The 14,496-nt window shown below is 54.6% G+C and overlaps 1 protein-coding gene across 2 annotated transcripts in view; it reads left to right on the top strand.

Annotated features, from left to right (window-relative positions):
* CSPG4 (chondroitin sulfate proteoglycan 4) overlaps positions 1 to 8,053 on the top strand; it is a 36,036-nt gene extending 27,983 nt beyond the window's left edge. For both annotated transcript variants that reach the window (XM_011382124.2, XM_011382125.2), the window contains exons 6-10: positions 768 to 966; positions 1,046 to 1,180; positions 1,293 to 1,450; positions 4,846 to 5,029; positions 5,327 to 8,053. In XM_011382124.2, the coding sequence (XP_011380426.1) occupies positions 768 to 966; positions 1,046 to 1,180; positions 1,293 to 1,450; positions 4,846 to 5,029; positions 5,327 to 7,161 (2,511 nt within the window). In that variant the 3' untranslated portion in view covers positions 7,162 to 8,053. The remainder of the gene's footprint in view (positions 1 to 767; positions 967 to 1,045; positions 1,181 to 1,292; positions 1,451 to 4,845; positions 5,030 to 5,326) is intronic.
* Positions 8,054 to 14,496: the final 6,443 nt, after the last annotated feature.

Here is a 14,496-nt window from a genome sequence, read left to right as displayed (position 1 = left end):
TTCATTGCATCCTTTCTTCTAGAGCTCCCACCAGGGTCAGCCTGGGGTTGGGGGAAAGAGCCCAGGAATCCCAGAGGGCATGGTTCTCCAGGTATGAGAGCCCCTCCCCAATACTGCTCACAATTTGCTGACCCAGCAGGACATGTAACAGGACTCTGAGTACAGGAATCCTGCCCTGCTGGCAGTAGAGAGGCCTGAGGGAGTTCCCCTTCAGTCTGAGCACGGGGAAGGACTACCTGCACCCAGGCACCCCTCACTCACCCTCTTGAGGCTTGTGACTGCCCTCATCCCAGTGCTGCTTCAGTGTTGCAGATGGTGGCCAGCCATCAGCCTCTCCAGCTCTCTGCCTCTCACCCACTCCCTCACCTAGAAGGGGAGCCCATTTCTAAGTATCCTGGGCAAAAATCACCACTCCCATAGTGTGCCCAGCCCCTGTCCAGACTCACGATGAAGGGTCTGAGGGAGACTCCTTCCCTGCCAGTGAGACAGAACCAGATCAGCAGAGCTGCTGGTCAGGCTTAAGGAAATCTGAGGGCTGAGAAGCCTGTAAGAGTAAGAGCTGGGAGCTTCCTGAGATAGTGGGACATGAGCTGCCCTTGAAGAACAGTAAGGATTAAGGCAGATGGGAGCAGGGAGCCTGAGAATAGGGGCCCTGGGGTAACAGGGAAAGGTGAATGGGGTGAGGCCCTTTGTGCAGGAAAGCCCAACATGGCACAGGCCTCGATGCCATTGGTTGGGGCAGAACCTTCACAGGCCTGTGTCCCCAGATATGGGAGGGGACCACTGTGCCCATCCCTACGACAGCCCTTAGGGGCACAGACAGCGACTCAGAGCCCAAGGACCTGATCTACACCATCGAGCAGCCCAGCAATGGACAGGTAGTGCTGCAGGCGGCGCTGGGCACTGAGGTTCACAGCTTCACACAAGCCCAGCTGGACAGTGGGCTTGTGTCGTTCTCACACAGAGGTGAGTGCTGAGAGGCGGGGACGCCCTGAGAATGGGGTGCCACCATGAACCAGTGAGACCCAACTCCATTCATCCTCAGGAGCCCTGGATGGAGGCTTTTACTTCAGCCTCTCTGATGGAGAGCACACTTCCCCTGGACATTTCTTCCGTGTGACAGCCCAGAAGCAGCTGCTGCTCTCACTGGAAGGCAGCCAGACGTTGACTGTCTGCCCAGGTGGGTCTGCCGAGTATGAGTGACATACAAGGGTCAGGCTGCTTCTCCAGCAGTCACAGGCCTTGCCCTAGCTCCTGGTCAAAAGCTGACAGGCCCCTTTTGCCTCTCACAGGGTCTGTCAAGCCACTCAGCAGCCAGAGCCTGAGAGCCAGCTCCAGCACAGGCACAGACCCCCACCACCTGCTTTACTGGGTGGTGCGGGGCCCCCAGCTTGGCCGGCTGTTCCACGCTCTCACTGAGGCAGCCCTGGTAAACTTCACTCAGGCTGAGGTAAGGGCCCAACTCTCTACAGCCACAGTTCAGATAGATACAGTTTCAGGTGCCCACTCTGCCATGGACACACTCACAGACATGGGTACCAGCTCCATCATTGTTGGCAGCAGACACACTCTGGGCCCCCCATGGTCCAGGCTGCATGCCCTGCCCTCTAGGAGCCACCAGGCTGGTAGGGCAAATGGGGCTTAGTGTTCCATGGTGAGGGAGAAGGATGTAGGAGGTCAGGGTGACGGGGGTCCAGAGCAGAGGTCAAGTCCTGGGGTTTGGCTTCCAGAAGCTAGCTGCAGTTGGGCCCTAGGGGCTAGAAAGGGTATACTGCATGGGGGACACTAGTATACACATGGCTGGTGAGGGGCAGTGCTTGGTTAAGGGGATAGAGTTTGAGGTGAAGGCAGCTGTTGGACCTGTGGATGGAGGTATGAGCCTGAGGCTTAGGTCGGGAGCCAACAAGAAGCAGAGCAGGTCCTAGGAGTATATGAGTGGACAGAAGGCAGCTGAGTAGATCAATCTCAGAGCGAGGCTTCCATCTATCATGGCGGCTTCTGGGATTAGCTAACCCAGAGCACACCAGAGGCCACCAGTAAACTCTCAGACCTTCCTTATCACAGAGCTCTGTGCTAAGTGGGCCAGTGCCAGGAGCCGTCACTTAACACCCCTTCTATGTGCAGGAGGTACTCTCCCCAAAGGCAGAGTAGCTGGGGAGCTTTTAGGCCTCAGGAAAGGAGGTGGCTTATATGGGGGTAGGAAAGCGTTTCTTAGGTCTCGCACATCAACATCGCCTAGGCCTGGGTTCTCTGTTCTCCCAGAGCCCTGGCTTCTGCTATGGCCTCCTTCCTGCCCACTTCATACAATGAAATATTCAGCAGTATGGTGGTTGCAGCAGCTGTGCACCCTGAGTGCCAGGGAGCCTTTGACATCGGATGCCCAGGAAGGAGGAGGGAATGGAACCAAGCCTTCAGAGCCCCTCCCCTACCCTACAGTGCTTCTTCCAAACCCCAGCAATCTGAAGGACCAGGTTGAATGACCACCAGGAGGCAGGCTGACAGTGCCACACAGGGAAGCTGGGAAAAGACTGCATGGAGGAGACGCATCCCACCTTGGGGAAGCAGGCAGGACAGGACTGGGTGGTGTCTGACATCACCACTGCTCCACAATACTCTGAGCTGGGTGGGGCAGGAAACAGGTGCCCCCATTTTGCAGATGAGGAAACTAAGGCTCACAGAGGTCAGGTGACTTCAGAGCACAGGGCTAGAAAGAGGCAAAGCCAGGACTATGCCTTCTGACTGTGAAGGAAGTGAAGACTATGCCTGGTGTTCAGACAGCCCTAGCTGAACTGGATTTCTTTCACCAGAGGACATTGCTTGCTCCCAGATCTCAGGGACTTCTCACCACCTTGCTTGTGATTTGCCCTGCCCTCAACCTGACCCCTCTCACCCACAGATGCTCCCATACCCAGGCATTCAGCCTCCCACCCCCAGTCCCAGGGCGTCTCCATTTCCTTCCTGCTCACCCTTCAGCCTGGGCCAAAGGTTACAACTGGCAGTCCTTGCGGGGCACATCTGGCCCACAGATGTGTTTTATCTGGCCTGTACAATGTATTTAATATTTTAAAATTAATGGTCAACATACAACTTTTAATTAGTGGTCACCAAAAAACCTAATTTCTAGTTTCTGAAAAGGCCTGTGTTCCCTCTTATGTCAATCAGATGAGAAGCTGCCTCCACCACCCCTTTCAATAAATCTGTGCTCCCCCTTTAGAATGGGCAGTGCTCCCCAGTTCACCAGTCTCCCTCACCAGTCAGTTTCCATCTTACTATTACGCAAGTCCTGTTTTTCCAAGAGAAGGAAAATAGTTCTGTGTCTCCTAAAAGGGGAAAACAAAAGATAAGCCAAGAGGACACACTTGGATCAGAAAGGGAAAGAAACTTATTTTTTTATGGAAGTGAAGACTATGCCTGGTGTTCAGATAACCCTAGCTGAACTGGAGTTGCTGTGGGGGAGTGGTTGGAGGTGAGGTCACAGGGGTAACAGGATCACAACTGGTCTCTATGGTCAAATGGTGGGCTATTGCACTATCTGAACAAGTGACATAACCCTACTTTTCAAAGGCTCACTGTGGCTTTTGTGTTAAGAACAATTTGTAGGGGGAGGGGAGCGGGGGGCCAGCTGGGCCACAGTTAGGAAGCTATAGCAATAATCCAGGCCAGAGATGATGAGATGTGGGAGGAGGGGAGTCAGGGATGATGCCAAAATTTGGTCTGAGCCACTGGAGGAACAGAGCTGCTTTCCCACGCAGTGGGAAGACAGAGAGGTAAGGCAGGTCAGGAGTCCACATGACACACGTGGAGTTTGAGATGGCCATTATACATCCACACGGAGCTGTCAAGAAAGCAGGTAGATATGAGAGAGGCTGGGGTTCAGGAAAGAGCAATCTAGGCAGGAAATATAAATAAGGTGGTCATCTGCATTACTGACATTGAGGACTAATGAGAGAGCACATGGGGTGCACCTGTAGATGGAGAAGAGTTTCAAGGTCAAGCCACAGATGTTAAGGAAAAGAGGAGGGACCAAGAGAGTCTGTGAAGAAGCAACTAGTAAGGTAGAAAATCAAGACAGCGAGCCATCCTGGAAACAAGAGTGCATAGAGGAAAGAATGCTCACGTGACAAATGCTGCTGAGCAGGCAAGATGAGATGAATCTTAAGAACCAACCACTGGATCTAACAACACGGAAGCCACTGGTACCCCTGGCCAGAACAGGAGCGACACCTGGGTGGAGTGTGCTTAGTGCAGCATGAGGGCTATTTTTTTTTTTTTTTTTTTGGAGGAGTTTTGCTGCAAAGAACAGCAAGAGGTGGGGTGGAGGAGTGGCAGATGTTGGTGAGAAAAGTCAAGAGTTTTTTCTTTAAGATAGAAGAATAGCATGGTTGCATAATGATGGAAATGAACTATTTGGGGAGAAATTGATGCCATAGGAGAAATGACAGTAAAAGTGCCTTTGGTAGGCAAGAGGGGCAGGAATCAGTGCAAAGAGGGGGCACCTCTGTCGAGAGAAGCACAGGTAGAATATTCCTTTCCCCAGAGGCTCAGAGAGGAGATTTGCCCAACGTGGCAGAACCCAGATTTGACACAAGCATCTGGCTGCAGAGCCTGGCTCTTCACTGCCACATGACTGCCTAGTGGTGACCCACTGAGACAGTGAGAGAGAGTGAGGGTAACAGACATAGAAGTGGGCACAGCCAGGAAAGCCTGGAGTGAGGCTGGTCACTGAGGGGTGGTCAGGAGGTGAGGGGGGAACCGGAGTGCCCAGTGCTGGTCCCAGCCTGGGAGGGGGCTTCTGGGCACAAGTCTGGACCTGCCTCTCATCCTAGTGATGGGGTCTCCCTGCAGGTGTATGCTGAGAATGTTCTCTATGAGCACAAGATGCCCTCCGAGCCCTTCTGGGAGGCCCACGATGCCCTGGAGCTACGGCTGGCTTTGCCCCCTGCCCCTGATGTGACTGCCACCCTTGCTGTGACTGTGTCTTTTGAGGCTGCCTGTCCCCAGCACCCCAGCCGCCTCTGGAAGAACAAAGGTGAATAGCATGATGGGCTGGCAAAATTAGGGAGACATTGGGAGAGGCCCAGAGAGGTAGGGACACAAGGCCTAGATCAGCCCCCAGGACCCAGGAAGTTATAGGGAGGACAGACAGGTAGAGAGGCTTTGAGATCAGAGGGGACACATGGTCCTTGTCCTCCCAGGAACTCTGAGCCCCATCATAGGATACCTGGTCTGAAGAGGGAGGCAAACTTTGCCTTGGGGCCCCTGGTCTAAGGCTCCATGGCTCTTCCCTCAGTGGACCGGAACTTCATAGCCTGTGTTCCACCCCCAGGTCTCTGGGTCCCTGAAGGCCAGCGCGCCAAGATCACCAGAGCTGCCCTCGATGCCTCCAACCTCCTAGCCAGCATTCCATCGCCCCAGCGCCCAGAGTACGATGTGCTTTTCCAGATTACGCAGTTCCCCACCAGGGGCCAGCTGCTAGTGTCCGAGGAGCCCCTCCATGCTGGGCAGCCCCACTTCCTGCAGTCGGAGCTGGCCGCAGGGCAGCTGGTATATGCCCACGGTGGTGGGGGCATCCATCCAGATGGCTTCCGCTTCCGGGCCCACCTCCAGGGGCCGGCAGGGGCCTCTTTGACGGGACCCCAAACGTCAGAGGCCTTCACCATCACAGTGCGGGATGTGAATGAACGGCCACCTCGGCCACAGGCCTCCATCCCACTCCGGCTCACCCAAGGCTCCCGAGCCTCCATCTCCCGGGCCCAGCTGAGTGTGGTGGACCCAGACTCAGCTCCTGGGGAGATTGAGTATAAAGTGCAGCGGGCACCCTACAATGGTTTCCTGAGCTTGGCAGGGGCTATTGCAGGACCTGTGAGCCACTTCACACAGGCTGACGTGGATGCAGGACGGCTAGCCTTCGTGGCCAATGGGAGCAGTGTGGCAGGCATCTTCCAGCTAAGTGTGTCTGATGGGGCCAGTCCACCCCTGCCCATGTCCCTAGCTGTGGATGTCTTGCCATCTACCATTGAGGTACAGCTGCAGGCACCCCTAGAGGTGCCCCAAGCTTTAGGACGTTCCTCACTGAGCCAGCAGCAGCTCCAGGTGGTTTCAGACCGGAAAGAGCCAGATGCTGCATACCGCCTCACCCAGGGGCCCCAGTACGGGCACCTCCTGGTGGGCGGGCAGCCAGCCACAGCCTTCAGTCAGGTCCAGGTAGACCAAGGTGAGGTGGTCTTTGTTTTCACCAACTTCTCCTCCTCCCATGACCACTTCAGCGTCTTGGCACTGGCCAGGGGTGCCAATGCATCAGCTACAGTGAACATCACCGTAAAGGCTCTGCTGCATGTGTGGGCAGGTGGACCGTGGCCCCAGGGTGCCACCCTGCGCCTGGACTCCACCGTTTTAGATGCGGGTGAATTGGCCAACCACACAGGCAGTGTGCCCCGTTTCCGGCTCCTGGCAGGACCTCGGCATGGCCGTGTAGTTCGTGTGCCCCAGGCCAGGATGGAGTCCAGGGGCAGCCAGCCTGTGGAGCAGTTCACCCAACAGGACCTTGAGGATGGGAGGCTGGGGCTGGAGGTAGGCAGGCCAGAGGGTAGGTCCCCTGGCCCTGCAGGCGACAGTCTCATTCTGGAGCTGCGGGCAAGGGGCGTCCCACCTGCTGTGGCCTCTTTGGACTTTGCCACTGAGCCTTACGATGCAGCCCGGCCCTACAGTGTGGCCCTGCTCAGTCTCCCTGAGGCTGCTCGGACAGAAGCAGGAAGGCCAGGGAGCAGCACCCCCACAGGCAAACCAGACCTGAGGGCCTCCAGCCCTGTGCCCACCGTGGCCAGGGGGAGCTTCCTAGGCTTCCTCGAGGCCAACATGTTCAGCATCATCATCCCCGTGTGCCTGGTTCTCCTGCTCCTGGCACTCATCTTGCCCCTGCTATTCTACCTGCACAAACGCAACAAGACAGGCAAACACAATGTCCAGGTGCTGGCTGCCAAGCCCCGCAACGGTCTGGCCAGCGACACAGAGACTTTCCGCAAGGTGGAACCAGGCCAGGCCATTCCGCTAACAGCTGTGTCAGACCAAGGGCCCCCGCTGGGGGGCCATCCTGACCCAGAGCTGCTGCAATTCTGCCGGACACCCAACCCTGCCCTCAAAAATGGCCAGTACTGGGTGTGAGGCCTGGCCTGCGCCCAGACGTTGATCGGGCCAGGGACAGGCTTGTTCAGGCCCCGGCCCCATTGCCCCCATGCCCTGGCGTTGTCTGAGTGTCCCCAGAGACAGAGAGACCTGAGAACATCAGGTGTAGAGGATGCTGGGAGGAGGTTCCAGGGGTCCAGGACAGAGTGGAGTCAAGAGCTAGAATCTCCCCAGCTCACTCCGTGCTGGAGAACTGCAAGGGGCCAAGGGCAGAGGCAGGCTAGGAGTCAGTCTCCTGCCCTGAAGCTAGTTTGGGTTATCAAAACCAGAGCAACTACCTAGATGGGTCAGAACTCTGGGTCCTGGGTCTGTGACCTTGGATGAGTCACATCTGACCCAGGCTGCTAAGAGGGCAAGGAGAAAAAAGGGGAAGGAGGGGCCTATGGGGGTTCTTGAGTGTTCCCTCCAAGCCAGACCTCCCCTTATCTCTGCCCCAGGGTTGAGAGAAAAAAATTTCCCCTAGTCTTTTAGGGAAACGGTATTCCCTGGAGCAGAGAGCAGGAGGAGAGAGCCCCTCTGCCCTCTAGAAGGCATAAGCCAGTAGAATAATATGTTCTGTGCAAGGTGGGTGGGGTGCTCTGGGAATGGGTTTATTTAAGGGGGATTACAAGGAAGCTATTTAACATGGTGCTGAGCTAGCCAGGACTGATGGAGCCCCTGAGGGTGTGGGATGAAGGAGGGTCTGAGGCCAGTTCATTCCCACCTCGATGGGTTGAGGGCTAGGCAAGCGCAAGCATGGGTCTGTGGCCCTACGGCAGTCTGAGGCCACAGGCACTGTAGAGCCTGTGCTCCCCTGAGGACTGGGGGCAGGCTGTTGGGAGCACTCGGCTCCATGAGGCCTTTATAAACGGTGCTTTGGAGGTTCTGGACAGCTGTGTGTTGTTTGTCTGATCATGCCCTGGGCTCTGTCCGCAGCAGCCTGCACTCCCCTGGGCAGGCCATCTCACTGGGCCCCAGTCAGCAGAGTAAACAGGGCCACACAAGCCCTGAACTTCTACTACCTGGAGCCTTCCAAATCTCGGCCCCCTCTTTGTAGGATGAGACCAGAGCCCTTTGGTTTAGTAGACATAGGCTGAGCCCTCTCCAAGGAGCTTAAAGAAAAAAAGGAAACCAAGAGACACTCAGAGTCCCAGCCCTAGATTTCTTAGCCTGAGTTTTGGCCTCCACAGCCCTGTCCCTCCCCGACTCACCTCTCAAAAGGTTGGAGCAGCAAAGGTGAGGAGAGTGAGGGTGATATGGGGACCCCAAGGCTGGGCCCTGGTGCTGCGGAGGTGGCTAAGGCACCACCACCCACAGGTACCTCCCCTTGGCTCCCCGAAGATTTTCACAAGGACAGTTTCTGCTGGTCTCTACCCTTCCAACAAAAGGACCAAGGGGCTACTTCTCAAAGGCAGAATAAGCAGCAAGGATTCTGAAAAGCCAGCTGTCCCTGTGTGTGGCCCGAGAGGCTGTCATTTGGTTATCGGTGAGACTGAGACACAGAGTCTCCAGACAGCCCTCTATAAGTTGCTGAGAAACCACCACCCTCTGTCCCTTTCCCTTTTGAGGGTCTCCCGGGGTTGGGGGCAATGGACCCCAGGCCCTAGGAGTCAAGTCAAAGTTCTCAGAAGAATCATGAGAAGTGTCTGAGTTCTGGGGGAAAAACAGGGAAGGGCAGGGGCCTGAGCACAGCCAGACGGGATGGAGAGCCCCAGCCAACATTTGGCAGCTGACCTGTGTCTGGGGACCAGAGTCGCCTCTCTTTTGTGTGTCTCAACATCTGGAAATCTAACCCAGGAACTAGAGCAAGAGAGGAGATCCCCTCCTCTCCACCGGCAGCCCTCCCTGTGATGCGCCTTAGCATCCGTCCGGCCTCCTAGATCCTCTCTGCTCTCTCAGAAGGTTCAGCAGGACACCCGGAATTTTAGTGTATCACTGCTGCAAGGGCCCTCAGAGGACCACAGGGAGACTGAGTCAGAGAGGGCAAAGGGTTCTCTAGAGTCACACACAGCAAGGCAGCAGTAGAGCAGATCAGACCTCTAGGCCCAGCCAGCTCTTATTGCCACACTGAAAAGCCTGCCCTCAACAGTGGCCAGGGCCCATGGGTGGGGACCCCAGAGAGATCACTCCGCACCCGAAGCTCACAATCCCGGCCCCACTTCCTTTCATAAGTCCTGTCTCTTCAGCACCCTCCAGGCCAGTCTCGCAAAGGGCCCTGCCAAGGGTGTCTCCACACCACACCCTATGCTCTGCCGTGCCCCTCCCAAGAGCCCAGGACTGGATCCTCAGGGCCCTGATATCTGGAGCCAGTCTCCACCCAGGGCAACCAGTTTCCTTGGAAGTGTAAGCCGAGATGAGGGTGACAGACCCACCAGGTAGGACTTGGCTTCAGCTTGGCTTTCCCCCAGAGGACTGATGCTACCCTCTCTGTCACACAGGCTGGCCTGCCCTTCCCCCAGTGAGCTGGCACAGACTGACACTACTCCTGATTCTCTAAGACGCTACTGGACAGTGGGCTGGCACCCAGGGCATTGTGCTAGCAACTCTGCCAGAATCTTGCAAACTTTAGCTTAAGGGAGTTGCTATCCACTTTGCAAACCTTCTGTTAAGGAGTCAGCTCTCTCTTTCCAGGCACTGAGGATAGAAGCCAACCTGTACACAGGTGATGAGGAATGTCTGGGAACCTCTCACACTCTCTCTCTCTCTCACACTCTCTCTCTCTGTCTCTCTCTCTCTCTCTCTCTTTCACTCTCTCTCACACACACACACACACACACACACACACACGCACACACACAATGTGCACTTATACAAACAGGCACCTTCAGACATATGTGCACACACAAACTTTGGAGATATATGCTCCTTGTCTGTGGCCTTCCCACAGTCCCAGGAGCTGTCCACATTAGGCCAAGGGCCAGGATGTCCTGCCCATCCAGGGACCCAAGCTGATATCAGCAGAGCTGGGAAGTGTCCCACAGTGGGAGAGATGGTGGTAGAGGATGTGAAAGGAACAGGGAAGGGGATGTCAGAGAGGCCTTGATCCCATGTCCCCAGCTTGGAAGTCCTGTCTACCACCCTAAATGGTTTAGCCTTTGAGCCCCTCTCTTCATTTCTAGAAGCTGGCCTCTTAAATAGAGTTTCTATGGCAGCTATGAAATCCACAGAGCTGGAACCATCATCCTCCAATAGAAAGCAGGAGAAATAGTACCCCCCTACCACCTCTCTTAACCAATGGGAACTGCCAGGGGTGCTGGCATCTTCCTCTGAGCCCTGAAGATTCCAAATCTTAAAGAGATGGGGGTACCCGGGCAGCCCCCCAGAGTTCTCTGGTTAGGTCTTCCGTTCCTGGCCATAACATGTGAGGGAGCCTGGCAAGTGGGTGAAGCCAGAATGGAAACCACACTTGCAGGACTCCTCTCTTCACAGCCCCTGGCCCATCCTAGGTCCTCTCAGATAACAGCATCCCTGTGTAGTTTACCATTAGGATTGGTCAGGCGTTAGCAAGGTCATTTTGCCCTAAAACTGCTGTGGGAGATGCAGATAGGAATCTACACAGCCGTCCCTGAAGAGCCTCAGACCTGCCAATAAGTAACTACCACACTGTGATGTGTATTGTAACTCAGCAGTGTGAGCTACCTGATGAGAAGAAGCCCAGAGTGGGAGGGCAGGTGGCTCTGTCTGCTTCCTTCTCTCCGTAGAGAGTGTTGGGCCTTTCCCTAGAAGAAGCAACCTATAGCCCCTAAAACCGAGCATGCCCAACTTACCCCCTGGTCACATTTGCATTCTCAGTGCAATGAGGTACAGTATTTAACTGATAGCTGCAGTCCTCATAAAGGGTGCCAGCTCCTCAGAAGGCCCCCTGTGGCCACTAGGATAACTGGTGGACTATGTTGTGTTCCTTCACATTTTAGATGTCCTAAGAGCTCCTAAAGACAAAAGCAGCCCATGGTTAAATCAACCAGTGGAAAAGAAAGGACTTTTCTTCCCAAACACAGCCGAGCTGGGAATGGGAGGAGCTCCCCTGCTCCCGGCCTGTGAACTGACAACTCTCTTAGCCCAGAGCCAGGAGCTAATCCAAGGCTTCCTTCTAATGGCTGCTGAGGTCACAAAGTGCCCAAATTTAATGAGATGTCTAAATTTTTGCTGCTCAAAGTAGGGTGCATAGACCAGCAACACCAGGGAGCTTATGGGATATGAGGAATATCAGGCCACCCCCAGAGGTGATAAATTGCTCTCTGCATTTGAACAAGGTCCCAGGTACCTAGAACACAACCAAATGGCAAAGTTTAAGACACACTGACTTAAGTCTTCCCCCTCAACCTCTGATTGGGGAAACTGAGCCTGAAGAATTAGGAACCAGGCCAAGATCACATGAAGGCAATGACCCAGCTGGAAAGAGGTCAGACCTCTTGACTCTGTTCCAGGGTTTCATCTTTCACTTCACAGACAATAATGTTTACTAAACATCTACTGTGGACTTAACCCTGAGCTGTCTTTCCTTCTCCCCTGCACTCTTTTGAAGTCCCAAATACTCCACATATTTGGGAGGATATGGTTCTGATGTCGGGGTTCCTGTTCCAGGGGCCTCCAATAAGACAAAGAGGGAAGCAGAGAAGGGTGAGGCTGGCAGCCAGGTCTGATCCAGCACAGAGGGTCTCAGGGAGCAACACACTCTCGCCCTCACTTCCCAAAGACGGGTCCCTGGAAAATGCTGCAGCCCCCTATACCTTGCCTACTGCAAGCCAGCTGGTCCTTCCTTCCCAGGCCCCTCTCCACTTGTCTGGGTCCTACTTACAAAGGGAAGGACAAAGAGAGGTATCCAGCCAAGGTCACCAATTAATGCATCTGTCTCGCCCTTGGTGGAACAGCAGCAGCAGCCAGCAGAGAAGAGAGAAGTTGCCTTCAGTTTACCAGCCAGGCCTGGTCAGGAAGGAGGGAGGGACTGGGCTTCCCAGAGCTCTCTGTCCCACAGAGGGTGGGAACAAGAGAGGCTGCCACACTAACTATCCCTTCTGTCCCTCAGAACAAACGTCAGCCATGGCCCCCAGCCTGTGTGATGCCTTTGGGGTGTCAAATTCCCCTCTCCTCCCAAGTTGCTAAGGTCCCAGCCCTCTGTACTAATGCCATGTGCTTCTCCAGGGCAGTGTCCAGTTTGGCCCAGGTTTAGGTGCATAGTAGATGTTCCATTAACGTCTATTGCCAGAATATAGCCCCTCTCTTTACACAGGCCAAGAAGTCTCTAACAACGAATCTCATCCAGACCTCCTTCCTGAGTTGCCACTCTGGTTCCCCTGGCTTCCCTCATCCCCAGGGGTGCTGGCTGGGCTCCCAATCACTGCTCTGGTTCCCAGATCCCTTTTAGGACCCAGGCAGACCTGACCCCGGGCCCTAAGTTTCTAAAGAGCAGGTTTAAACTGTCCTTCCCAGACTTCAGAGCTCGCTTCTCTTTCTCTTCATTCTCATCCATGGCTACCTCCTACCCAGGCACCCAAAGTCTATTTGCTCCGAAACCCATGGGTTTCTGCCACTTTCACCAAATCATACATGGGAGCCCACCACAGATAGAATCAAAGTCGATTAAATGGGGCAGGAAGAGGGGACAACCCAGAGTGCCCCCACATTTGGCTTCCTTCTGCCTTATAGTCCCTCCTCAGAATCTCTTATGCCAGCTGGTCTAACCACTGTAGGGCTCACCTGATCCAACTTTTAGGGGCAAGAAGCAAAGTAGAGCCAAGGGTGTACCCACAGGACTCTGCATGCAGTCAGGGAGCGCAGAGTCCCAACCTTAGAGGATTGATTGTCACAACCACATAGCACACCTCCCAGAGGCTCAGAGGCCCTCTAGATGCCAAGCACACATCTCTCAGCAGTGGGACTCCCCGCACCAAGAGAGGCATTGGGGTAAGTGTGGATGGGCCAGCAATGCTGGCCAGGACAGAGACCTCCAAGAACCAGAGAAAAAGGGCGGTGGGACGGCCCCGTTGGGTCTTGTTGGGGAAGGTGGAGCCGGTTCTAATGGGCTATTGAGCAAGCAGGCAGATGGGTGAAGCTAGCAGAGCCTGGGTGCTCCTGAAGGTGGTGACTTGGGGTGGAAGGGCTCCTTCTAAGTCAGCCATGGTAAGAGGTTGCCTTGTGGGTGTGGCAGCTGGGACAGGGCCAAAAAACTCCAAGAAGATTCCAGACCTCTGCCCCATGATCTGCCCTGAGAACCTCTGGGTCTGGGGGTAAAACCCATGAACTGAAGGAAGGAGGGCAGGGATAATTACTGTCTGCCCAATGAATTTGTGCAAGTCCACCCACCTATTCTAAATCAGGTGGGATAACTGACCTAGAGAGTATGGATCTAGGCCTGAGGGAGCTTGCTGCCTGCTTTCTGCCTATAACCCCACCTCCTGTCTTCATTTCTGCCCCATTTCCTATCCCTACCAGCATCCATTGGATGTGGCTAGCCAGAGGCCCCAGCCCAGGTCCCAGTTCTCTGCCTGAATTAGGACCTATCAAAACAGTGCAACTGATCAAGACCTCTTTTTCAAAGGGTCATTTTGTGGCAAAGCTCTTAGAACAATAATAGGCACATAGTAAATGCTCAGTAAATGATGACCATATGATTAGTGCTGTTATAATGATGGTTATTATTGAACTGCCTAGCATATGGGTCTAGCATATTTTATGTGCTTAACAAATGTTCTAAGTTGATGTTATTGTTATAATTAATTACAGCCCTCACAGTGCCTGGCACATAGTTAATGCTTAAACAAATATTCAGTCCTTCTGGAAGGCCAAATGCATGTATTCCACACTCAGAAAAGAGGACCTCAAGGCATTCTCCTTTGCTGGGTCCTGGAAGGGAGAGTGAAGTATGCAGCAAGGGGTCAAATTCCGGGTAGAAGTAGGCAGCCCTGCTCTGACCTCCCCTCCTCCACTCCTACCCCATTGATTCAGAGGACTCTCCCTGAGGTTGGGAGTGAGGTGGGCAGGGACCATCTGGCCTACCTTGGAGAAGAGGGCCGGGTGGGAGGAGCGGGCTCACGGAGAGCCAAAACACAGGCTTCCTGGAGGAGAAAGCTTGGGCTGTGACCTAAAGAATGGGGAATGCTGAGGTCAGGGCAGAGCATTGACTGATGAGGAGGCTGGGCCCTGGAGCAGACAGGGCTCTAGAGATCAGGCTGGGAGAAGCTGTAGAAGGTCCGATCTGATAGGGAGTAGCCCTCAGGAGTAAACCCGGTGCTGGGCTGGAGGCATGTTTTTCCACCACTGCTCACCTTCCAGAGCCGCACCTTTAAGATGTAGAAATTGGAATGGGGGTTGGGGGAAGACTGTTGAGCCCCTGGG

This window comes from Pteropus vampyrus, unplaced genomic scaffold (genome assembly GCF_000151845.1).
Source record: "Pteropus vampyrus isolate Shadow unplaced genomic scaffold, Pvam_2.0 Scaffold462, whole genome shotgun sequence".
Taxonomy (NCBI): domain Eukaryota; kingdom Metazoa; phylum Chordata; class Mammalia; order Chiroptera; family Pteropodidae; genus Pteropus; species Pteropus vampyrus.
This window is presented reverse-complemented; position numbering and strand designations above follow the sequence as displayed.